This window comes from Polypterus senegalus, chromosome 16, assembly GCF_016835505.1.
Source record: "Polypterus senegalus isolate Bchr_013 chromosome 16, ASM1683550v1, whole genome shotgun sequence".
Taxonomy (NCBI): domain Eukaryota; kingdom Metazoa; phylum Chordata; class Cladistia; order Polypteriformes; family Polypteridae; genus Polypterus; species Polypterus senegalus.
In genome coordinates this window covers 75,056,602-75,082,817 of record NC_053169.1, presented here as the reverse complement: position 1 = coordinate 75,082,817, position 26,216 = coordinate 75,056,602, and the positions used below count along the sequence as shown (strand labels likewise).

The 26,216-nt window shown below is 42.7% G+C and overlaps 1 protein-coding gene across 2 annotated transcripts in view; it reads left to right on the top strand.

Moving 5' to 3' along the window:
• Window positions 1-14,811, top strand: part of ugp2b (UDP-glucose pyrophosphorylase 2b) — a 67,273-nt gene extending 52,462 nt beyond the window's left edge. For both annotated transcript variants that reach the window (XM_039738456.1, XM_039738455.1), the window contains exons 5-10: window positions 109-242; window positions 2,623-2,920; window positions 5,544-5,741; window positions 7,362-7,604; window positions 9,567-9,671; window positions 14,404-14,811. In XM_039738456.1, the coding sequence (XP_039594390.1) occupies window positions 109-242; window positions 2,623-2,920; window positions 5,544-5,741; window positions 7,362-7,604; window positions 9,567-9,671; window positions 14,404-14,511 (1,086 nt within the window). In that variant the 3' untranslated portion in view covers window positions 14,512-14,811. The remainder of the gene's footprint in view (window positions 1-108; window positions 243-2,622; window positions 2,921-5,543; window positions 5,742-7,361; window positions 7,605-9,566; window positions 9,672-14,403) is intronic.
• The last annotated feature ends 11,405 nt before the right edge of the window (window positions 14,812-26,216 follow it).

Here is a 26,216-nt window from a genome sequence, read left to right as displayed (position 1 = left end):
TTCTGTGTGCCTCGAGTGGACATGCTTACTGTCACTGCACTGAAACCCCTCAGTTGTATTACTATGGTCATATGACTTTTTTTTTGTTTGTTTTGGTTTCCCCAACAGCACTTAAACAAAACCTACAACACAGATGTCCCTCTTGTATTGATGAACTCCTTTAATACTGATGAAGACACCAAGAAGATTTTGCAAAAATACACTCATTGCCGTGTGAAGATTTACACATTTAATCAAAGCAGGTAAGGACTTTTGGGCAGGTGCAGCTGAAGACAAAGTTAGGGTGGTAGTGGTGTAGAAATTCTGAACTGCTGGCATAACAGGCTGTACTGGATAATCCTGAATGGTGTAGGGAGATGTGAAATGCTGTTTCACGATTAGTTACCATGGATATTCCTAGGAAAATGTGAAAACAAAATAGGTGGAGGTGTTAGGATGTTCAAACCTCTGTCAGTTACCCTGGCCATGACTGTATCACATGGTCTTATGATCTTCATTCATTTTTTTAAGCTCAGTTGTTGTGGGTGCATCATTTGTTAAGTTCCTTTCCCATGGTAACACTAAATAAAGACCTAATTTATTTTCCTATCGTAAGATGTACTGCATTAAGTATTGACTTCAAAAACTGCATTTTTAGTAAAAAATTTGTTACAAAAAACTGTTTCCTTTTACTTTGGGTTATCTTATTTAGCACTGTTTTTTGGTAGGGTGAAGAACTTTGAGAGGTGGGGAGATGGCTGGGCATGAGACACTGGCACTTCCATATTTGTATAAAGTAAAGAATTGGCCATATATGAGTGTGGTGTGTGTGTGAGTGAGCCCAGTGATGAACTGGACCTCCTCCAGGGCTGTTTCCTGCCTTCTGTCCAGAGCTGCCAGGTAGCCTCTGCCCCCCCACACCCTTCAACCCTAAATTAGATTGAACTGCTGTAAAAATGTCATTATATGTTACAGTTTTCATTGGTTTCATCTGGATTGTGCACTTTGTGATAAATCATAAGCTATCACTATTATTTCTGGTAACCATGGTAAAGTTAAATACTGTGGTAGGTCAGGATAAACCAGTGTTCCCCTGCCCTGTTTTTATAGTATATTGTTAAAACTTATTAAGTCCAATTTTAATATTTTGGGAGACATAATGAGTAGTGGTGGTGCAGTGGTAGCGCTGCTGCCTCGCAGTAAGGAGACCTGGCTTCGCTTCCCGGGTCTGGTTTCCTCCCACAGTCCAAATACATGCAGGTTAGGTGAACTAGTGATCCTAAATTGTTCTGTGTGTGTGTGTGTGTGTGTGTGTGCGCCCTGCCTGGGATTTGTATCTTGATTGCGCCCTGTGTTGGCTGGGATTGGCTCCAGCAGACCCCCGTGACCCTGTGTTAGGATCTAGCGGGTTGGATAATGACTGACTGACATAGTGAGTCATTGCTCATTACAGGTGTTGACTGCTTTTTAAGTTACATATATTATGTAATTCAATAAATTAATTTGTGAAGCATGCCATGATTCCTACAAAAGTTTTTTGATATCAACATTTTCAGTTTAATTAGTCAAAATGAATTTCAGAACAAGCAAACAAGAGCTGCTGACTTTGCAAGGTAAGGTGTTAAAAGCCACTGAAGAATATTCAAGCCCATACCGGCAGTGAGCCTCAGCCCCCGGGGTTTAGTTGCTGCCCATGTTTGTCAGGCATTGGACCTGCCTTGAATTTTTTCTAAGCAAGTTTCTTTATTTTTTCCCATAAGTGTGTTTGTGGTAGTAGTATAGGATAGAATGAAGTTTGACTTTCTTTAATGTACGTTCTGTCTTTATTGTTTGACAAAAGCAAGATGGCCTAGTCTGGTGGCTTGTCTAATTATCGACAGATGCAGAGAATATATACTGCTTAAATATAATCAAGTGTTTTCTGTTAGGTTTTTTTTTTTTAGGTCAGTAAAAATGTCCCTAGCTTTTGACAAAATGTCACAGTGACACATTTTACCAGTAAGCCTAGTATTTCAAACAGCATTATTCAGCATTTTGTGTGGTACAAACATATATATATAGTTTTACTTTGTTGAAAAAAAATGTGTATATGTGCTTATTAAAGTTCTCTTTTTACCATTTGAGCTAATTCTAAAAAAAAAAGAAAACAAACTGCATAGCAAGTGAAGACTCTTAGAGCCTGATCATTTCCTAAATACCTTGTTGGTATTCCAGTTGTGTTAGTATATTGCTTTTCGTCAGTGAACTCTAAATTACATAATTCATTTTAGTTCCTATAATTACCTAATCCTTGTTGCATCTGCAGAGCTATGTAGAGGATTTTTTTTTTTATCACTTTATAAATTTGAGATAACAGTGATGGCTTCTTTCCTCAAAAACATACCTGATTTACTGTGGAAAATGCAGAGTCCTGTGCCAGAACTAGACTTGTGATATACTCTAATAAATCTTATTGTAAACAGAGTTTTCATACTACTGAACAAGTACACAACAAGTGCAAATTAATAATGAACAATGAAAACTGCTGCATGTGGGTACTCAGGCATCCCTTTTTCAGTAAAAAATAACACTAAGTTATGGAGGGTCTTTGTACTTCAGTTCCTTGTGAAAGCAGAATGTAACTCCTTCTGTCGGTCCCTCCAGATACCCACGAATTAACAAGGAGTCATTGCTCCCAGTAGCAAAGGATGTGTCCAAAAGTGGAGAAAATGCAGAAGCCTGGTACCCTCCTGGACATGGAGACATCTACGGCAGCTTTTACAACTCTGGCCTGTTGAATCAGCTGATTGATGAGGGGAAAGAGTATATTTTTGTCTCAAATATCGATAATCTTGGGGCAACTGTTGATCTTTATATTCTCAACCATCTAATGAGCCAGCCCAATGGGAAGCGCTGTGAGTTTGTCATGGAGGTCACTGATAAGACAAGGGCAGACGTGAAGGTAAGTGGACGTCCTTTCTTATTGACCCATTTCACTCTTCTGTTTATTTATGCTGTTACTGTTACTAAATGCACTTGAGCAATGAAAGCATCTCTTTTAGAAGAAGTTGAAAACATATTAACTAAGTGCATCATATAGTCCTCAAGTGGGGTGGCACTTTTAAATGATTAGGATTGTTTTTAAGTGTTCTTCCTATTGGTAACTTCACCAGTTGAGCTGGTGTTGTACATTTGGCAAGATTTTTAATGAGACAAAGCTAGAGTAACACATATTTGAACCATGAGTACACCATTAGAAATCCCCTCAATCACCAAATAAATAGTGGAATGAATGACAACAAAAGAAGTTTGGAGTATGGTTACTACCCTAAAGTAATTCTAACCAAGAAACGCAAAGATTCCCAGAATGTGAATTACACGTGACCTTTTAAATATAAAGGTAAACTGAAATTATTATTGCAGAATAATAACCACAGAATATGAATATCATAGAGATGCACCTCTTAAGTAGAACACTTTTGTGTGTGTATGTATGTATGTATGTGTGTGTGTGTGTGTGTGTGTGTGTGTGTGTATATGTATATATATATATAATATTTTCTTCTGATCCCCTAGTAAACCATGAATGAATGGAAAAATATTACACACGCAAGTCTAGTTAAAAAATTGCTGAAATAAATACAGTATTTGTGAAATAAACACTTAACCTCTTTTACAGATCTAAATGAGAGAACATGTAAGACTGACAAAAGAAAGTCACCCAACCATTTTATAAGCCTGCTTACCCTAAGCAAGGTTGCAGAAGGCTGGAGCATATCCCAGCAAGCATCAGGTGCAAGGCAGGACTAATTCCTGGAGCACACACAAAACAGTTCATCTAGTAGGGATATACTGTCATTGGGGAGGACTCGGTTTTTTGTTGGTGCTGGGTGAGTGCAGGATACATTAATTAATGTGCCTGATCTCTCATTTTAGCTCCACTTAAACCTGTTATTTAGACAACAAATTTGTGTATCACCTGAAATTACAAAATGCTTCTTTGGCCTGTCGTTTGTGCTTCTCTTCCATACTTCTGCCAGTTTTATGACAGATATGCGTGCTTGAGTAAATCCAGTCCTTGTTAAATATTTAAGGGAATCCACAGAAAATATCTCCTTAATCCAAACGCTGGCTTGCCCCCTGTTTGGATTTAAATGACACAAGCAGGACAGTGTTGAACAGAAGGACTCTCAGGCAGTGTGACGGACACCATACCCCTTAATCTCTTGATGTACTAATAACAAAACCCCTCCCTTATTTGCACACTTAACTTACTGTACAACCTTTATAATGTGTTATAACAACATGTTATAAATGTGCAGTCAGTGGTTCACTGTACTGCAACCCATTTGTCATTCCACCTGTCCTTATAAGATTGCCACTTTCTGGTGCTGCAACTGATCTCTTTAGCACGATTATATCACCATTATATTTTAAAGGGGAGAATGTGACCTGGCTGGTGTGCAGTGTTTGATTTACCCCTCCAGTGTTCAGGCCAGCCCATTCCACTTTTAATCTTGTTAGACCATGAGATTTACAATGTATCTATTTTCAGTATCTACAGTTTCTTTTTGGTGATGTTTTTCAAACACTAAGTATTTTTCATTTTTATTATGTTGGTGCGGCTCTGTTGCCACTCTTCCATAAAGAGCCTGCTTGTGGGATGGTTTAGAGATGGTCGATTCTTGATTCATTGGAGCCCACCAGTTTCTGTCACCCATTTTGTTCTTTATTTCACCATACAATGTCTTGTATTAGGAATTTGTTAGTTTTCGCATACCCCTTGGGCTCAGAGCGCAGGGTCAGCCATTGTACAGCGCTCCTGAACCAAATGCAGGTTAAGGGCCTTGCTCAAAAGCAGAGTATGATTTCTTTTGGCAGTGACAAGGATTCGAACCGGCAACCTTCGGGATACCAGCGCAGATCCTTAGCCTCAGAGCCACCACTCCACCCTCCGCGTTTCAGAAGGGCATCACTGCAAGACAAACTCCGTATAGTTGAGCGGCCAGACATTGGCAATATTTAGGGCTGCACTGAGTTCTGAAGGGTGTTAAGCGCCTTTTAAATGGCCTATGATTTACTTAAAGTTGTCTCTTTCTTTTGAAGCATTCTTTTCGTAGTGTCTACCATACCAAAGGCTCTTTTACAGGCCAGGATGGGGCTGTCGATATTTAAAGCAGTTGATCTGCTAATGCCCCACATACTGTAGTTGAGCCTCTAATCAAATTATACAGTATAACTTTTTAGGCAAATATATTGAACAATTTTAGGCTGGCAAATACGAGGATAGATACTTATTTTAGTCTCATAACCATTTTTCATTCTAGTAAGTTATTGAAATTTTTTGACACATTTCATTTGATTTGCCATGGCGCTTAAGGCATCTTTGATCGCAAAGTTACGTGATCCTAATTGATTTTGTCTTGCATTGAAAATCTGAGACCAATCACCCCGTTTCATAATTTTATTTTAAGGTGTTGACTTTGCTCTTATGTCTTGACTTGGAGATTTAAAAAGTTTCTTTTCAATATTTTTCTACAGCTTGAACTGTAAGCATTTTGTCACTAGCAGTTTATTCTTCGCAGGGTGGTACGCTCATACAGTATGAAGGAAAGCTAAGGTTGCTGGAGATTGCACAGGTTCCAAAGGCCCATGTGGATGAATTCAAGTCTGTGTCTAAATTCAAGATCTTCAACACAAACAATTTGTGGATTTCATTGGCTGCAATTAAGAGGTTGCAGGAACAAGGAGCCATGGACATGGAGATCATTGTTAATCCAAAGGTCAGCAGTCTGTTTAGATAATTAATATTTGTTGCTTTGTACCTTCTTGATGTTCCTTAAGGACCCGGGGTTGGGTGGGGTTGTCTGGCACGGCACCTTAATATTTGGTAGCACTGGTAATGTCTGCACAGCAGGAATGAAATTACATGGGCGACAGGTAGGGCTGAGGGGATACGGAGGTTATTCAGATTTCCTGTCTTCTGTGGCCTTATAGGTGAACCTTGGTTTTTATTCACTTTTGTTTTTCCTTTTTATGAACTACATAATCAAATGTATCCCCATAGTTGGCTTTTTGGTGTCTGTTATGGTTAAACAAAAAAGAAATCTTGTGTGTGATTATGTACAATTTTTTCTTTTAAAGTAACATTTGTACATAGTCCTGGAATATTATTGAACAGTCAAACATGAGCGTGTTTACATTGCACATATAAATGCTGTCTCTGGAAAACCTATCAACAGAATGGCTAAGAAGTAGAATATATAGTATTTGATATTTAGATAGACAGAGCATTATGAGTCCCCAAGGGGAAATTTGGCTTTTTACAGAGGTTCTTTTTTCTTTTGCTTTTGGCAGCTCTTGTTAGGGGTTGCCACAGCCATTCATCTTATTTCATATTTTTACAGAGGTTAAACATATATACACACAGTATGGTCTGAACACATGTCAGATTGACTAAAAAGGAAGAGCATTTAAAAAGAAAATATTTCTGAATTGGCTGTCACAGTCACACTGAGATATGCAGACATGTTGCTTTTGGTGTAAAGGAGCTCCAGTCGCGTTTCTTGACACACTTCTGCAGAATGATTTGTTGGCTGAAAGTCCTCCGTGTTAGGGTGTTAGAAAGCAGATGTGCAGCATAATGGCACTTAGTTTTGTTTTAATTCCTTTATTTACTTCTCCCTTCAGGGGGTCCAGAGTACTTGTGATAACTGAGCTTGCCCTTTTAATCAACATGTTGATTTGGTGGGCCTCTGTTGAAGTGAGGTCAACGGCCCTGCACACCACATCATAGAAAATCACACTGGTCATCACAGAGTTGTAGAAGATGTGAAGGATGTCCCTTCCCGCATTAAAGGAACACAGTCTCTTGGGGAAAAAGAGCCAGTTCTGCCCTTACTTATATAGTTCCTCTGTGCTATGAGACCAGTCCAACCTGTCATTGACGTGGACCCCCAAGTGCTTGTAGGAGTGGACATCTTTGAATAGTGACCAGCTTAGAGGCTTTTTGGTGTGGAGAAGGTCAATGACCAGATCCTTGGACTTTGCTGATGTGAAGTTGCAGACAATTCATTCTTCACCAAGAAACACTGTCCTCCACCTGACGCCTCTCCTCTGTCTCATCCCCCTCATCAATACATTTCATAAGTGCAAAATCATCTGAGAATGTCTGCAAGTGACTAATCTGAGTAAATACAAGTGACCGTGTGAAAAGACTATCGATATGGTATGGATCTACTGGCAAGCATGGTATAAGGTTTCTAGGTGATTTGGGTGACCAGTGTTGTAGTACAGCATTAAGTTTGATGCAGACATTCTTAATTTAGTGTTTGCCATATTTTATTTTGCTGTCCTTATTGTCATTGTAGTTTGTTTATTATTGAATGTTTTTCTTTTTTTAGACACTAGATGGAGGATTGAATGTCATCCAGCTAGAAACTGCTGTAGGAGCAGCCATCAAAAGCTTTGACAATGCACTAGGCATTAGTGTCCCGCGAAGCCGCTTCCTGCCTGTGAAGACCACCTCGGACCTTCTGCTGGTCATGTCCAACCTGTACAGTCTAAATGCAGGCTCTCTGACTATGAGTGACAAAAGGGAGTTCCCGACTGTTCCTTTAGTAAAGCTGGGTAGCTCTTTCACTAAGGTTAGTTTTCTTTGTCTTAAGAGAAAAGCCTAAACTGAACCATTAAGTGTATAATAAATGAAGGCTGCAAGATTTTATAAACCGTAATTTTGCATACTGAGTGTACTCTTTTAGAAATGAAGTGCATTTAATTTTTTTTACAGTACTTTTGCTATATGGAGAGAACTAGAAAATGCCACATAAATGATGACCATGCCAGGAACTTGTAGCGGTGTGGCGCTGCTAAGATTCTCACCGTCAAGAAGACGGTGATTTATTTATTTTTATGGTGGAGATTCTAGGGACGCACCCAGCCTTGGCCCGAACTTCACGCACTCACAGAGACAAAAAGCCAATGGAGATAAAATGCCAAATGAAGAATGTATTAACACTAATAATGAAAACCACAGTCCCACCCCAGTTCCTTTACAGCGATGTACAATAAACACGAAAACAAACGACAACAATAAACATTCACTATAATGTCCATGGGAAACGGCAACGGATGAAATGTAGTGATGAAGATAGATAGTCCAGAGATCCGCACGTTGAATAGCAATGTAAAGATAGTCCTACTGGTAGTTCCTGAAATGGTGAAGACGGGTGGAGGGGTTCAGGAGCGCTCCTTTCTTCACAGGATGGCCATAAATCCCTAGAAAGTCCTCACGTAAAAGGCAGACGGCAGACAATCCAGAAACACAAAATACCTTTTTTCCTTTTGGTCACTGGCCCCTTTTTAAAAGCCACGCTGACCTCCTTTGACCCCAACAGCCCTTGCACCCTCTGCAGAAGACCAATCAGAACCACTGCAGGGACTTGTGGGAGTTGCAGTTTCACACTCGAGTAGCACCGCTACAAACTGAACCCATGTTTGCCTGTGTTTTCTTTTCATATCACAAAGACATGCGTATCAGCCGAATGTGGGACTAATTGCCCCCTTTATGAGTGAGTTTGGGGGTTGTGTGGGTCGCTCGCCGTGACCCTGTGATGAGTAATGGATAAAGACACACATTGTACTTGGCAGTCTCTTGCTTTTGATCACATTTGTCAGTCATTAGACATTGCTTTTGTGTTAATAATCCCAGGGAGCAGGTATTTTTTTTCTATGTCAGGCTGGTTATGATTGTTTTATTAGGCCTTTCATTAAGCTGCTAAGATTATGAGCCGAGTATTTCAGACGTGGCACATTGTTGCACTGTTAAGAATTCTGATTATTGTGAAAGTGGTCAGCCAGTGTCTGCGTGGTGTACTTATTTTTCTGACATATTTAAAATAAATCTGAACTGAAGTGCAGTTTTATTCAATGCCAATCAAAAGCACAGTATTGATTCTGCTGTTTATGCAGTGGGTTCTGATTTTAATACAAGTGTGAGTACATTTTGAAAAATGACAGTTGTACTTGTCCCTGAATGTTAATGGCATTGATGAGAAGGAAAGAACGGTTGGGTCTGTAAATCCGTCAGGTGGGGCACCATTGTTCAACAAGTTAATTCAAGGTGGACTAAATAAATGGACCAAAGAACGGCTTACTCGGTGATCTGTGGCAAAATAGAATATTTGACATTCAAAATGTCTTCTTCATTAGCGTATTAAAATATAAAAAAGTGAGACCGTGCTGATATACACGTGCTGTACATTTGTTTTTTTCTGACATCAGAGCACATCTGGAGATGCCAGAGCTGAGTTGATAGGGAAGAAAACAGGAAACAGAAACTTGGTGTTCTTATGTTACAATTCAAATATTGGGCAATGAGCAATAGCTATCATATTATGCCACCTGTGTAATTGTAATTGTTTGTATTAGCAATATGTCAGAATAATGTATTTTTATTAAGAACAAAATCTAAGCTTAATTAGGCAGATGTGGGAAAGAATGCAGAATGTGGATCCTGACGTGGATGCTGTACTTGCGCATCTGGTTTTCTTTTCTTTTCTTCAACGGGCTGTCATTGCTAACCATCTCCCTTCGTTTTACCTCTACAGGTGCAGGATTATTTGCGACGGCTGGAGAGCATACCTGACATGCTTGAATTGGACCACCTCACTGTTTCAGGGGATGTCACTTTTGGGAAGAATGTTGCTCTTAAGGTACTAAGTGCTTATCTAAATGCCTTCTTCGAAGTGGTGCTGTTTGTGACATCGCCAGAGGTCAATTCTGTCTGTCTTAGGCATTCTAAAAATATTCAGTAGTCAGCGTGCAGAAAGCACATTCTGGGATGCCTGCCGCTAATTATACTGATTAGATCTTCAGTTAACATACAGAAAACGTCAACATTTTGGCTTTGTGCAACATTTACTACTTCACAAAACCACCATTGGCTTGACTGTGCAAACGGAGGCAGTCGGCCTCAATCTGTGTGACCAGCATGACCCGTCTTACTTGAAATACTAGAGAGGCTCGTATTGCTTGCATTGTGACAGCAACTCACGCACCATACAGGTGACCACCCATTACTCAAATATGTCTGCTGGTTTTTCTCTCCCTCATACTCTGCATATGCATATAGATATAATTAAAAGAGATTAGAAATGCAGAAAATGCCTGTAAGGCATAAAGTGTGGTAACAACAAGTATGAGAAAGTAATTTGTCATAAATGCCGATGGTTGGTGGTTGCTTGTTGCTCACACTGGTGTGCCCGCTCTTCTTGAACACAGCATTGGCCCTGGAGGACCCACTTCTCTTCACAGCCGAGCTCTTATTCAAGTCAGTAAATTAATTGGTGAAGATGGCCGCATTTCTTTTTAATTCTACCATTGAATAACACTTTACAGAGCTGCATGGTGGTGGAGTGGTAGCGCTGCTGCCTCGCAGTTACGAGACCCGGGTTCGCTTCCCAGGTCCACATGTTCTCCCCGTGTCTGCGTGGGTTTCCTCCCACAGTCCAAAGACATGCAGGTTAGGTGTGTTGGCGATCCTAAATTGTCCCTAGTGTGTGCTTGGCGTGTGTGTGTGTGTGTGTGTCCTGCGGTGGGCTGGCGCTCTGCACAGGGTTTGTTTTCTGCCTTGCGCCCTGTGTTGGCTGGGATTGGTCCCGTAGACCCCCGTGACCCTGTAGTTGGGATATAGCGGGTTGGCTGATGGATGGGTAACACTTACAGCTTAGCCATGATACTGTGGAACTCGGGCGTACCACCACTGTCTGTAACTTTCTTAACGTGCAGCTAAGCTTCTCCCAAGTTTGTGCATGCTATGAAAAAATGAGTTAAGGTGATTGCCTGCCATTCATTGCTGAAGTTGTCTGCACATTTGCCACGTAGCCTCTGCTGTTTCTCATGATTCTGTCTTCCTTCACAAGGCTTCAAGTGCAGATCTGCTGGAAAATGCCGAGGGCGCCCAGTGTCCCTGAAGTAGACTAAGAATGAATGAGAAAGTCGTGTTTTCTGGTGGCTTACAAGTATTCAGTGTGAAAGCACAAGCTGTCCACAGCTACCAGGGAATGTAGAATACGTGTGGGCAAGATGGAAAACGGGACATTTATTTGTGTTCCTAAGATATTGTACTGTAGAATTGTTTGGTACAATATTTAGTATGATTACTCGAAGACCACAGTTTTTCAACTAGTGCCATGAGAACCACCCAGTTGTGCCATGGAAATAATAGTGTAGCTTACCTGGGTCTAAACCTGAGTGGGAGAAGCTCGGTAGGTGATGGTGACCTGTCTGAAGAAGACAAGACTACCAGGAGAAGGTGGCATCTCCAAGATCGCTCTGTTGCACACATGACGCTCTTTAGACGTGTTGCCAGGCTGCTAGAGTCCATCTGCCTGGCTGTGTGGTTACCAGAAAGTCTCACGTGGCCAGTGGTTAGTAGGCATACAAGTTGCCCCTTAGGTAAAGAGGAGAGGGCAAAGGATCAAAGCAGCTGAGAGATGCCACCAAAGTGCTCACCAAGTGTCGTGTGGTCTGTGAGCAGTGATCTCAGAGTCTTGCCCCTTCAGACACTTGAGCAGTGTGTGAGATGTACACGGTGTGTGTGTGTGGGGTTAGTAAGACACTGGTGTGTCTTGGGATGTTTCTGTTTGTGCGCCACCACGAAAAACGGATTGGGAAACTCTGCTGAAGGCAGTCGTCCATTTTATTGTACTTTACAAAGCTCTGAGCAGCGTATTTCACTCGCCATTGGTGTCTACACAGATGTGAGGCTGTCATGGTGACCAAAGGTCCATCTACTAAATACGGACTTGATGGGAGGGAATACTCGCGTGACTGATTAGTTTACAGGCGTTTCTGTAAAAAAAAAAGTGGGCATCATTTTAACTTTTCATTTTCTCATTATTGGAATGTAAGGCAATCCAGAAATTCAAAGGCACGGCACAGTGTTCATGTGCTGGAGTAGAGCTCAGTCCAGTTGAGAGTGTGTGGCTGGACTCCTGGTCAGTAGGACATGTCGCAGAGACCGAGCGCTTTGGAAGACGCATGCAGTGTCCAGATGTGCAAAGCTGATAGAGACCTGCGCACACAGGGCTGTCATGGTGGCCAAAGGGCCCTCTACTAAGGCGGCGATCACTTAGTTTGTGTTTCATATTTTTAATTCATTTGGGCCACTTTGAAGACATCGTTTTCTACTTTGACATCAAAAAGTCATTTTCTGTTGTTCAGTTTTTAAAAAGCCAAGTTAAAACCACTGGGATTCAGTGAGGTACAAAAATAAAATGTGAAAACTCTCTTTATAGGCCCTGTGTTTGGAGGGGCATGGAGCCTCCACCACCTTCTGCCGTTTCAGAAAACTCCTTTATTTTCTCCTCCACTGCTTCGCAATACACTAACTAATCTAAAATAAGACTTAAAAAGTAGCATGGTGGGAAGCTAGGCAGGCTCCATCACACCACGTGCAGTTCTCATCTGGCTCACTTCTGATTTTTGTAAAACGACACTTTTATTGTAACTGTGGCCATGTCAGGCTTATTCAGAATGCTGTAGCCACGGGCTTGGAGCCCGGGTCACCCATCAAATACGTCTGCATTGGTACATCACATCTGAAGTTGGTGACAGCCATTTCTATTTGAAGCCATTGACACGTAAGCAGAGTAAGGGGCGGTTTATACTTCACGCTCAGAACGCGTACGCGCCCACATCATGGCTGCCACGCATTCTCAGCGTTCATTTGACGTGTCCTCTGAGCAGGTCCTCAGAAATTAACGTGACGCGTGCGTGAGTTGTAGGGGGCGCAGTGTGCTAAAAGTCGGAATGTGACGTCCGAGTCTCTGGTTACCATCTACTTGTGACAGAAAGCCGCTTGGCGGATCCTACGAGATCGGTGTGCGCGCTTCGATGTTTGATGGATGTTTCGATGTGGTGAAGCAAAATGCCGACATACAGGCGCATTGGTGGTGCTTTTATATTCAAGCGTCGCACATTCCCGATCGTAATGACACGATACATTTTAAAAGTCTTATATACCATCTTCTGTGCAGCAACATAATGTACAGCGCTGCATTTGAGCCACAGATTAAAAAATGAAGGACACGGAGAAAACGTGTATTTTGTGATTAAAGTGGAAATTTCAGCTTTAATCTCGAAATGTCCACTTTAACCTCCTAGTTAACTTAATTATTAAAGCAGACCGTCGTAAACGTCATCCCAGTTTTTAATCGCTACGAGCTTCTTGGGCCTGACAGCAGCGGTAAGCAGCAATAGATCTCCACACTGAGCACATTAAATGTATGATATTTCAACTCTCTGCACATTTCGAATCCTTAGATTTATACTTGATATCACTTTCATGATGAAATGCATTAAAGTATGTATGTTACATTTTACAGGTAAATCGGTAATTTCGTTTAAATAATTACACACATGTGAGTGACACGGTGGTGAAGCGTTAGTGCTGCTGTCTTGCAGGGAGTCATGCCGCTGATATTCCCTGCCTGGAGTTTGCATGTTTTCCTGCTGGGTTTCCTCAGTGTGCTCCGGTTTCCTTCCAAAGATATGCAGATTTGGTTACACTCAAATAACGCTAGTGTATGTGAGTGCTTGTATTCACCTTGCGATGAGCTGATGCCTCGTCCAGGGATTGTTTCTGCCTCATGCCCAATGCTAACTGGAATGGACAAATCACTGGACTGATGGATTTAATAATTAAACATTCTTTTCAGAGATATTGCGGTAAGGTGTTCTCGGAATTTAATGGGGGTTCCAGGCAATTCACAACACTGCGAAGCCGAACCTATTCTCACCGTGATAATATCGCGCACTGCCACCTGGTGGATTCCTCCAGATTTACGTAAAGTACGCGCGCAAGTATGAACAGTTCAACGCTTGTGTCGCGTCACGTAAAGTATAAATCCGGCCTTACAGGCCAAACCAGTGCAGCTGTTCCTGACTGGTAACGCTGTCCTGGGACGTTCACTAAATGTCACCTTCCAGCACTTGCAGTGCCATGGCGCGTGTTCTTTGTGTAAGGTGAGGGTCTACTGTGTAATGTTTATGGAGGTTTTCAATACTCTGGTAGGCAAGAAGTAGCGCTAAGCAGTGACCCATCAAGAGTGTGACGAGTGCAGAGATTTGGATCAGAGAGCCCGCTGAGGTCACTCTTGAGTCCGAGCCACAGGCAGACAGCTTGCAGCACCTCTCACGTCACTCTTTCTGTGTGAAACGCCCTAATATTTTTTTAAGTAATGGGATTTTTTTATAACTTACATATTTAATTCCAAGCAAAAAGAAAATATTAACAGATCCATCCATTTTGTGAATCCCCTTTATGGTAACTGGGACCCGTCCTGGTAGAAGCCAGTTCTAGGGCTGGACAGGGCAGATGTTTGGCGCCACTACTGACACAACATGAACCCCCCTATGCTTCTTTTTTTTTTCTCTTTCCAGGGAACTGTCATCATCATTGCCAACCATGGTGACAGAATCGACATCCCAGCAGGAGCGGTGCTGGAGAACAAGATCGTCTCTGGTAACCTTCGCATCCTTGACCACTAAGGACCGTCTGCTGACCTGATGAGTCTCCAGTGACCTGGTGTAGAGCATAGCCTGGAGTTTAAAAGAAGAAATAAATAAATAAATAAACAAGGCATTCTGTGAATTTCAAATCTTTACTATTTATAAACAATTCAGTATTTTAAAATGTTGCTTCTGTAAAATATATCTTGTAACATAACATAAGCAGTTAGATATTGTATAGCAATAACGGTGTGTGAGATGGTTCCAGCTGTCAAGCCTGAGCCAAAGCTCATCTCTAGCACAGTCCAAAACTGTAATAAAATGTGCAATATTTATCGAGGTCTTGTGTCTTTCTTGCTTCAACTTCTAAAGTCCAGGAAGGGGCCTCACCCCCTGGCGTTTGAATCGGCTCACCAGTCATAATCTGATCCGACTTCACAAATTCAAGGTACTCTGGAGCTTATGATGGCAGCAGTGGGCACACCGCAGGAACTTACCCTGGGCCAGTTTAAACACCCATGACTGGTTACAGATGTGGGAAGAAACTGGAGAACCCATGGTGAGGATATGGAGACCAAACAGCAGAGTTAGCGGGACTCTGGTGGGCTACCATGCTGTCCAGGACTGTTCACTTGCTGCTTCCTAGAATTATTTGTAGCTCTTAATAAGGAATTTTACGAAAGCACCCTCCTCTTTCCATTTGAGGTTTATTTGCACTCGTCATTTTGTTGTCGTACATGATGGGATGGCACACGAACTGAGAGATTAGCCTGTGGTAAGAGCAGAGCAGACCGCCATAGTTGAGTCGCAAGGAGCTCCTTAAAAGTTCATCTTTGATGGTCTACATGGATGTGCGCAGACCTTCGCACTTCACTTCAGTGAAGCCAAACCAGCAGCGGTGAGCTCAAGGCAGGGACCAGCCAACTCCTGCATACTGTGTGGGTAAGCAGAGTCCATTTAGGATCGTCTGTCACAAGGCCCTGCGACGTGGCCTTCACTTACATAATCTTAGCAAGTCGGAAGCAGTCGGTGGTATGAAGCCCGTCACGTAATGCGATACGCCCAGTGCCTCAGGGCTGTGATAAACTCGAACCCATTTGATTTTGTCTTTAGCCGTAAGGCGGCTGGCTGGCTCTGTGTGCACGAGAGCTGCAAGTACAACGCATAGAAGGCAGCAACGAGGAATAAGGAGAGCAGGCGTTTCAGACCTCGCAAACCGAAGAGAGGCTCGTCTGTCTGATGTCTCGAGTTCTACTACCACAATAGAATTTGGAAAAGATTGCGGCTGAACCCGCTGCGCCCGTTAACCCTTTGTACAGTGCCAGCTCCGTTAGGCAGCACATTGGTGTCTGTCACAAAAAGGGTGAGCTCATCTGCACTGGAAGGTTTGTCACCAGTCAGTAAATGTGACGCGGTCTGGTGACTTGACACGTCGCTTAATGCGACATCGGCTTTAGCTGAACACCAACATCTTTGAGTTGAATGAGGAGAACTAGACACCAAAAAAATCAAAGGATGGGTACCACAGAATTGAATAAAACTAAAAAGCAGGCCACCGTTGAGAAACCTGGAGCCTTTGGACAAGCGGTAAATACACAAGTTCAAGTCAAGACGGGACAGATTTTCTTTGCTTCCTTCTTTTATATTTCTGCCCAGATGGCATTTATACTTTCGAAAAATGTAAATTTTAAAAGTTGTCTTAACTCTGCTTGATAACCTCCAGTGCTGTCACATCCAGACAGGTCAGCGATCCTTGATAGGCAAACAGACAAAGTGATGTTTAGCAGAGGGCAGACCACGAGGATTACTAAACACTGTTAGGCTGCCCTGTCAGGATCAGCGCTGCCTGGCGGCTTGGGGTCACTGCCCATTGGCCACAATTTCTATCCATTTTCTGGCTATTGTATTAATTTTTAATCAAAAAACAGAATGTAAGTGTTTTAAAGCATTTGATGAGGTGCCGTCAGGGAGTCACTGCTGTTTTTCGTATTTATAAATGATTTGGATAGGAATACAAGTAACAGACCGGTTTAAGTTTGACAATGGCACCAAGATAGGTGGACAGATAATCTCAAATGTGTTAAATCATTACAGAAGGACTTGGATGGCATACTACAGGCTGGGGCAGATTTGTGGGAGGTGAAATTTAATGTCAGTACAGTAAATGTAAAGTATGACACAGCGAGTAAATATGTTACGTTTGAACACACAATGGGCGGTGGAGAAATCGAGAGTCCACTTTATGAGAAGGATTTAGGAGTCGTAGTGGACTGCACACTATCAACCTCCAGACAGTGTTGAGAAGCCATTAAGAAGGCTAACAGAATGTCAGGTTATATAGCGCCTTGATGTGTGGAGTACAAGTCACAGGAGGTTCTGCTCAAGCTTTATAACACACTGGTGAGGCCTCATCTGGAGTCCTGGGTTCAGTTTTGGTGGACATAACCAGGGCTGTGGAGTCGGTAGATAAATGCTCCGACTCCGACTCCTCAGTTTCTAAATCTTCCGACTCCTCTGTATGTATATACTATGCTAATGTATTTTCTACATCCATTGAAGGAAAGGAAGGCAACATACATGTCATTTCACCACAGAACTACTGGCTAGGAAGCCAACACTCTACTATAATGCCAGATTAAAGACAAACACAATTGATTGGCGGCGCGATTGCGGGTGTCCACATGGACGGGCAGATCCAGCTTGCGAAAATCTGACCACCGCCCCATCCAAAGTAATGTGATGCCTCTGTCTGCTGCAGTGGCTGTCTCCTCTGTCATCCAGCCTGAAGTTTAGTGCATTGTGTCACTCACCGGCCAGCTGATCAGCAGAACGAGCCTCTGCTGGAGACAGGTAGGGAGATCTGTGTTCTCGGCTCCTTCGGCCCCCTTCACTAGTGCATAGCGAAGGGAGCCGGCGGAGCTGAGAACACACCAGATGATTTTTCAGGCGTTTGGCGTGATGACTCGTTGAGCGGCGAAAAATCGGCAGTGCATCTGTAAATGTATGAGGGGCTTTAGGCTAGGTTCACAGTTCCCTGTAACAGTGGAACATGACACAATGGAAAGCGGTGCCGCACCTTACCTGTGCATTACATCCCATATAGTGACGCATACAGTCAATGAAAAGCATGCTTCATGGTTACTTGACATGTTCGTTTTGTGGTAACCTTATGCACTGCATGCATTGGGCTTTATTCTTACAGCAGAGAAGTAGTTCATTATGACTGTTTGTGAATTGGGACATTTCAACTTACTATTTAAATTTAGTAGGAGTCGGAGTCGGTTAACTTTTTGCCGACTCCGACTCCAGGTACCCAAAATTGTCTCCGACTCCGACTCCACAGCCCTGGACATAACAGCACTAGAGAAAGTCCAGAGAAGAGCAACAGAGGATGAATTAGGAGGAAAGATTAAAAGAACTCAGCCCATACAGATTAAGAGGAGACATGATTGAAGTGTTTAAAATTATCCAGTGGATCGAGACTTGTATTTTAAAATGAGTTCATCAAGAACACGGGGACACAGTTGGAAACTTGTTAAGGGTAAATTTCGCACAAACATTAGGAAGTTTTTCTTTACACAAAGAACGATAGACACTTGGAATAAGAGACCAAGTAGTGTGGTAGACAGTAAGACGTTAGGGGCTTTCAAAACTCGACTTGATGTTGTCTTAGAAGATTTAAGTGGATAGGACTGGCGAGCTTTGTTGGCTGAATGGCCCGTCCTCGTCACGATCAGTGTAATCTTCTAAAATATTCATGTCACACATTTCAGAGAAGTACTAAAAGGTAGTTTTAAGAAAAAGAAACAACATAAATCACAAGTGTTAGCAAAGCCAAACTGGATGGTCACTTTTTCCCTTTTATTCTTCACATTTTTACAAGACCTGCTCCTCTTTCTGTCCTCCACACATGCAGAGCCTCCAGATCTTTGGCAGGCACACCAGCGCCATCTCCTGTCCAGAAGCATACAACACAACTGCCTGTGCAGTTGGAAAGCCTTACCTTTCAAATATTTGTATAGATCGCTCCACGCGGGCGCGTACGTGTGTGTGTGTACTTTTATTGATGTTTTAGAATTTCTTTACACATTGGCTTATTTTTGTTACTTCACCCAATGCAGATTTACGATGTGATGGCAGTGTGGTGGAGCAGTTAAGGCTTTCGACTTCAAACCCTGAGCTTGTGGGTTCAACTCCTGCTGCTGACGCCACTTTGTGACCCTGAGTAAGTCACCTGACCTGCGTGTGCTCCAATTGGAAAACCAAAAACAAATGGAACCAAGTGTGTCATAAATGGTGTAAGTCGCCTTGGATAAAGTTGGCAGCCAAATAAGTAAATGGAAACAAGATGGCAACATGTGGTAGTGCATCATGGAAACTGGGTGGCAGAAGAGGCAGGAGAAAAGAAAATGTGGGGGAGACGTAGCGATAGCTCAAATTCACTCAGGAAGTCTCCAATAAAAATGTGGGGAACGACAATCAGGAGGTCTGGAAAGTGAAGGATCTCATTGCTTACCTTTAAATGTCCTTTGAAGGCCTTCATTATCAAATGTTACCCAAAATTCATGTTGTTCTGTACCAGAGAGGAGAAAACGATTATCTTTGAGAACAATCGCATATGAAGTTCGTTTGTGTCCAGCGATGGCTAACCAGTTAAGTTGAGGCTCGCGCCGAAGGTCTTAGCCACATGTACAGCTCCTCTCAGGACGGGGATGGAAAATGTAAAACTACGTATCTACGTGGGGTGTGTGTGTGTGTGGGTCCTACACAATCCGACACCCATTGCAATATCAGCCCAGAGCAGGCTTAACCCGGCAGTTTCTAGAAATCTCAGGAAAACAAGGAACTATTGTGCGGTTTCAACTGGCAAAGCCCAAGAAGCCGTAAAACTTCACTTGAGGATCTTCTAAACGTACAGTCTGTCAGTACAATCCCAGACCGTTTGACCAATCGGAACCAAACTTTGCATAGTTGTTCTCTAGGACCATATGGACAAGACATTACTTTGGAACCCAAAAATTGACCCATGGGGTCCCAGTGGCTTAGCAGACAAAATTACCAGCGCATAAGACCACGTCACTGGGTAAGGGCACCCTCTGCTTCGATCAGCTGTAAGACACAAAGGAGTATCGTGTGCTTCTGCAGGCCCTGATGGGTGAGGCTTGAGTGAGGGTGGAAGTGCAGCACACCACAAAGAAGAATCCAAGGCCGGTTGTTTAACTCCTGGTTTGTCGGCTTTTCTTCGTAACGTACGCACTTTGAACTGTCCACCTTGAACGAAGTGAAACATGGCAGCCTTCATGGTTACAACAATTCTGGAATCCACTCAGACCCAAAAAGAACAAACTGTCGCCTCGTGAGAGCAGAGACATCGATGGAGGGGTGGTGGGGATGACAGCCAGCAATCACAACAGGGTCACCACTTAAACCCCTGCATTCGGCAACCACACCTGGACAACGGTGGGTACTTCGGCCAGTTTTAAATATCTGAAAGCCTGACTAGGGTCTGATTGAGGACTGGATGAGCGGCCGTGCAGAAGGAAGCGCTGGCCACTACTTTGTCACACGACAGACGAGAAGAGAAGCTTTGCTGAAGACGCACGGCTTAATAACGATTAGCGTGAAGTAACGTGCGTTGTACTTCACACGTCGGCCATGACAGTTCCCGATTTGATTATGGCGCCGGACAGCGCTGGCGTGTTGAGGATTTCATCGACTCTGTCCACGTGATGACACTACTACTGAAAGGTCCGTAATCTTGTTTATTTTTCAGGATTCACCGCTCTGGGGTTGTTGTGTCTCTTTAATTCTTGCTTACCCTTCCTCTCTCGACTTCTTTTCTGTGCCTTTTTGCTTTCCGATGGTCTATTCTTAGTTACCACATCTTGACTTTTTTTCTAAACTCTGCCTCCTTCACTGGTCCCTCCTCTCTACTCTACTTCGTTACATTTAGTGATAATAGCGGAGTACCTCAGAACTTTCTTTCACTTCTTCTTTTCTCCTATAAAGCTGCCATTTCATTTGAACGGTAATGACAGCCGGGTGGTGTTGTTTGCTCCTGCTATGAACTTTACTTTTTGTCCTCCTGACGGGTTTGCTGGTTTCATCTTGGCCAGCGTCATTTAACTGTGGCCGATGCGGTCTTGTCAGACGTCTAAAGTGCATTCCAAAGAGGCCGGCGGGTGCAGCCGAGAGTCTCAAGTGCCAAATGAAGGTGGGCACCTGCACCGTGTCCTTCGTATCATCGAGGGAACAATAAATAAAAAAATAACAATAATACAGGAGAACATCAGGACAACACCTAAAGGTGGGTAGAAGATGGGTGATGCATGATGAGCTGAAAAATCGACAAGAGAACAGCCAAGTCAGGCAGCAGACCTCCGTCCTGCTGAGATGCTGTGGGACAACCTGAAGAGAGCAGGAGGTCCAAAGTGAAATACCAATTAACGCCAGTCAGGTCGATTAGTATTCGGCCAGTGTGCGCTCTACCACAATGGATTTGAAATGAAGAAATAATCACATGATGGAAGTGTAGGCTTTCAGCTTTAATTCAGATGGTTTAACAGAAATACTGAATGAGCCACTTAGGAATGACGGCCAGAACTCGATAGTATTTGGACATTAGGCTGACAAGCTGTTTCATAGCCCGCTGTCAGAAGGTCCCTCATTATTCCATCACAGCGGTGGGCAAACTCAGTCCTGGTGGGCCGCACTGGCTGCAGGTTTTTGTTCCAACCCAGCTGATCAATTGGAAAACAATCCTTGCCAATAATTTAAATCCATGACTTGTTACTGCTTTAACTCTGCCATGTCAGGTCAGTCTCACATCCTGGACTTTTTTTCCTTTCTAATGATATCATCCAAAATGTATGAATAACATTCTGTCTTTCACTTTTTTCTCTTCATTTTCCTTCCAAGTATTTAATTAAACCAAATAGTGAACAATACATCCACACAGGTGTAAATGGTAACAAGCGAAATGGAGAACTGCTGGTCTCTTTTATCATTTGCATTATTGCTAATAAGGGCAATTAAAACTGAGAATACAGCTGTTTAAAACTAAAATAAGCGTTCAAAATCTTACCGAGCGAGACAACTAAAAGAAAGCAGAAGTGTTACTTGAGCAATACGTGCTTCTTATTAAGTACCTGGGCTGGAACCAAAACCCAGGACCGACTTACACCCGTGAGCTAGAAGGTCTGCCACTGACTTCAAGTTAAAGTGGAAGTTAAATCTGGAAGTTGTCACTGTGACCGGTCAATGCGAGGTCCAAAGAGCTGACCATGAAAGTAAAAACAGGCCATCATTAGGCTGAGAAATCAAAACCAACCCCTTAGAGTGACAGCAGAAACACCAGGAGTGGTCGAATCAACCATCCGCTCCATTCTTGAAGAGTAAGGAGACACGATCGAAACATTCCTCCCAAGTCTAATCAGCACCTGCTACAGTAAATGTGTGGTGGAGGTTCCTGCTGTTAAAATGGCGTATGATCGTTCAATACAGCGAGTCCTCACTATCCTTACCACAATTACAGTATACAAAGTGAAACCCACTGAAGTTTCGGTATTTGTGGTTTCCATTCCCGCAGAGTTTTTCAGAAACTGCCCCTGCGGACAACGAGAATTGAGTGTGGGCTGTGAATGGTCAAATGATATGTTCACTACTGACCAGAAGTCCAATGGTTTGTGCGTTATTAGTTTGTTTGTCTGTTATTCCATAATAGTTCCCTCTTATGAATAATTCATGCAGAAATCCATTTAATTTCAAAGGATTCGCATTTTCTTGCGACTGTTTATCACTTTGTGTCAACTTTGTTCTCAGCCTTCTTTCTACAATTCAACTTTGGCTGCCACATTTCAGACTGCTAACACAGTTTGGAAAAAGGTGGAGATGATAACTACCATGAAGAGCAGGCCCAGATGAGAGCATCGGGAGGTCCTAAACAATACCAAGAACATTAAATATAATGGAGAAGAACTTCCCAGCCTAAACATAAAACCTTACACAACTGAACCGTGCACATGGGCCCGCCACTCAGCGGCCCTAACAGGACACAAAGCCACAAGGAGGTTCAGCGTTCAACAGGACTTTGACCCCAAGCCCAGAGCAGCTAAAGAACACAAAGGTAAACGTCCCAGAGTGGCCGAGCCCAGGGGAGCAGAAGTCGCCCGTCCAGCTTGTGCAATTCTCTGAAGGGCAAAGGGCAGACATTGCGAAACTGAGGCGGGCCTGTCCAAACAGAATTAGTCCAGTGACGGGTGAATGACTAGCGCGGCTGACCCTGGCTGGTTTGCTTTCTTTTTTTTTTTATTTCAAGATCATGCATCAGTCAGCATTTGAAAATGTCCTTTGAACCCAGGCTGGTATACGCAAAGAAACATGCAAGACTTTCTATTGGCATTCTGGGAATAAACACATCTGTAGAAACATACAGTAAGTGCCTGGGAGAAGAGGCCAGTGAATGATCAAACCCTCCGAATGGACGTACTGTAATTACAGAAATCAGAGGAGCAAAGAATCGCTCCAAAAGTTGAACAGCGCTCTTCATTTTTGTTGAATGCAGATTAGCTTCTTAAAACTTAAAAGTTGCAAATTAAAACCAGGATCATTTAGGATTTGCAAATCTAAAATAGCTGCACTAAAGTGAGGCCAAATACACATTATAGTGGCCTCTAGGACTCCCGGGACATTATATTGAAAATGGGCGTAACTTAAGAGAAGAGGGAACTCGGCTTTCTCATTGTGCCATCGGCAGATGGAGGCCACCTCATGCATGGAGCCATTTGTGACATTACAGTGGCCTTGCCTAAGAGCGGAGAGTGCGTTTGCTAAAGGAAAAACACGTCAGGCTTAAGACCGTACGTGTAGGAGAAATCAACCAGCATGCAATACGTCACGGAGTCTTTAATAAATTCTGCACCTCAGATGTTGACAGATGTGTCGGTCGGTACCCTTACTGCTCATTGACAAAGTGCTGTACGCCTCCTGAAAGGCGATTAAATGTAAATTAACTGTCCCAGTATACCTGCATGCCTTTGATATGACATCAAGTAAAGCAAAGCAAGCGTAAAAAGAGATCAAGTATTGCTTATTCTACAGAGAGATTCCAAAATGGCCTGGACACATGTGTTGGTACCCCTAGAAAAGATCCTAAATAGCTGCATTAGAGTGACTTTTCAAGCTAGCCGTTATCTTTAATTAGTATCACATACGTCTCCAATTCTGCAATCAGTCACTCAGATGAATTAAATGGAGAAACGTCGTCATGTTTGGTATCATCGTGTGCCACAAACTGAACACGGACCAGAGAAAGAAAATAAGAGTCGGCTGAGGAGATCGGAAAGAAAACGATAGACAAACAAGTGAAAGGCAAAGGAAAGCAGCTTGATGTTCCTGTAACAACAGTGGCAAATATTGTTCAGAGGTTTGAGGTCCACGGGACTGCGGCCAACCTCCCTGGACCCAACCACGAGAGGAAAATTAACCCCAGAAAGAGCAGAAGGATCATGAGAATGGCAGACAAAAAGCCAAGGACCATCTCCAAAGAGATACAAGCTGAACTCCAGGGTCAAGGTCCACCAGTTACTCATCATACCATACGTCACTTTTTGAGTGACAGTGGGCTCAATGGAAGAAGATCCAATAGGACCCCTCTGTTGAATTAAAACACAAAAAAGCCAGACTGGAATTGGTTCAAATGCACAATGCTCCTCTCCTTTGGACAGATGAGACAAAACTGGGGCTTTTCAACAAGTCACATCAGCTCTGTGTTCACAGATGAAAAAATTAAGCTTTCAAATAAAACAACATCATACCTCTACTGTGAAACATGGAGGAGTCTCGGCTATGTTTTGGGGCTGCTTTGCTGCATCTGGCATGGGGTGCCTCGAGTCTGTGCAGGGAACAATGAAATCTCAAGAATGTCAAGACATTCTGGCGCGAAACGGACTACCCAGTGTCAGAGAGTTTGGTCTCAGTCACAGGTCATCAATCTTCTAACAGGATAATGAGCCAAAATACACACCTAAGAACAGCAAGGAATAAAACAATGGACTATTCTGAAGGGGCCCTCTAGGAGCCCTGATTTGAATACAAGTGAATTTCTATGGGAAGAACTGAAACATGCAGTCTGGAGAAGGCGACCTTCAAGTCTGACGCAGCAGGAGCTGTTTGCTCAAGAAAAGAGGGGCAAATTGCCTGTTTTCTTGACACACTTTTGCTGAATAATTCACAGCTATATCTGCCTTTCCCCCCCATAGGACAACATGGTATCAGCTAGAATCTCTGCATGCTTTGCGAATATTGCAACCTGGATGAAGGGTTCTCTCCATCATCTCCAGCTCAACTTGGTAAAGACAGACCTTCTCGTTATTTCAGCTTGTCCCTCTATCTCTGTTCATGGTCCATTACTGCTAACACCCCTCTGAGTCAGCATGCACCACTGGAGTGGGGACTGATGACCTGCTGTCCTTCAAGGACCGTGTTGCCACAGTCGCTTGGCCTTTCAACTCTTATAATAATAATATCTGTATCTGACAAGAGTATGTTGGGCAAGACTCAGGTCCTGCCACAGCTAGACAGACCACTGCCAAACTCTGGTGGCAGAAACATCAGCTTTTGGTCAATTATAAATTAAAGAAGCGTTATCCTTAGCTCCAGGTTTAGTGTGTTTCCTACCTGGATAATAAGCTCTCAGCTACTCCATCAAGTCCACCAAAAGGTTGTCCTGGAAGAAGGTGCTGCCTGTCACTCTTACTGCAAACACAAATTACAGGAGGAAGCAAATGCAAAGCTGTGCAGGAGTCAGGACAGCACAGCATCAAAAAATCGCTCAAAACATCACAAAAACGTAGGAAATGGGCATAGGGTGGACAAGTCATTTCTGTGCAGATCTCTACACACAGCAATTCTGGTGTTTCTGACCTACAATGTAATGTTTAAAATAGGACATTTAGCTATATTTTTTTAATGTAGTATATTAAAGCTCCTGATTTTTTTTTGTTTTGGTGGCAGTGGAGATGATCATTTTAACATTTAGCATTATCAGCACTCAACTGAAAGCATGCGAGTGCACGGAGTACATTTAAGATTTCAAAAACTGGACAACAAACTCATCACTGGGAAGCACACCTGACTGTTACCTCAATGATGCACTATCTGCATTTTCATGCCAATCATGCAATTAGTTACTATTCGGCCCTGCTTTCAACAAAGTGATTGGATAATTTCATTTCTCTTTCGGTATTTATATTTTTGCAAGCATTTCTGGCAGAATAATTTTGAAATTGCATGAGGTATAACATATTTCTTTTCATTTTTAAAAATTTCAACAACACATAAGTCCAAATTAGTGCAAAAGGAATCTGGGTTTTAACCAATTACTACTTGACACAAATAACGTTTTAAATATGCATGTTAAATAAGGGAGAAATCAAATGAAGTCAAAAATGGAATTGTACAAAAAATCTAACAGAAATGAAAGTTAAAACTTGCAGGGCACCTTCAGATGAGAGGAGGCAACTAGCATGAATGGAGAACCCCACAGCAAAACAGAAAGAATACATAAATACAAGCAAAAACTCAATTAATGCCCAACACCAATGAACTGGCAGGGAAGCAAGAATAAAATAAGGTCCTCAGACGGAGCTGCTGTAGCTGTCTGAAGTGTTTAAGTATTCCAGATAAGCATTCTGGAACATAACCTACAAGATGGCATCTAAAAGTACAAAGCATCACACATAACA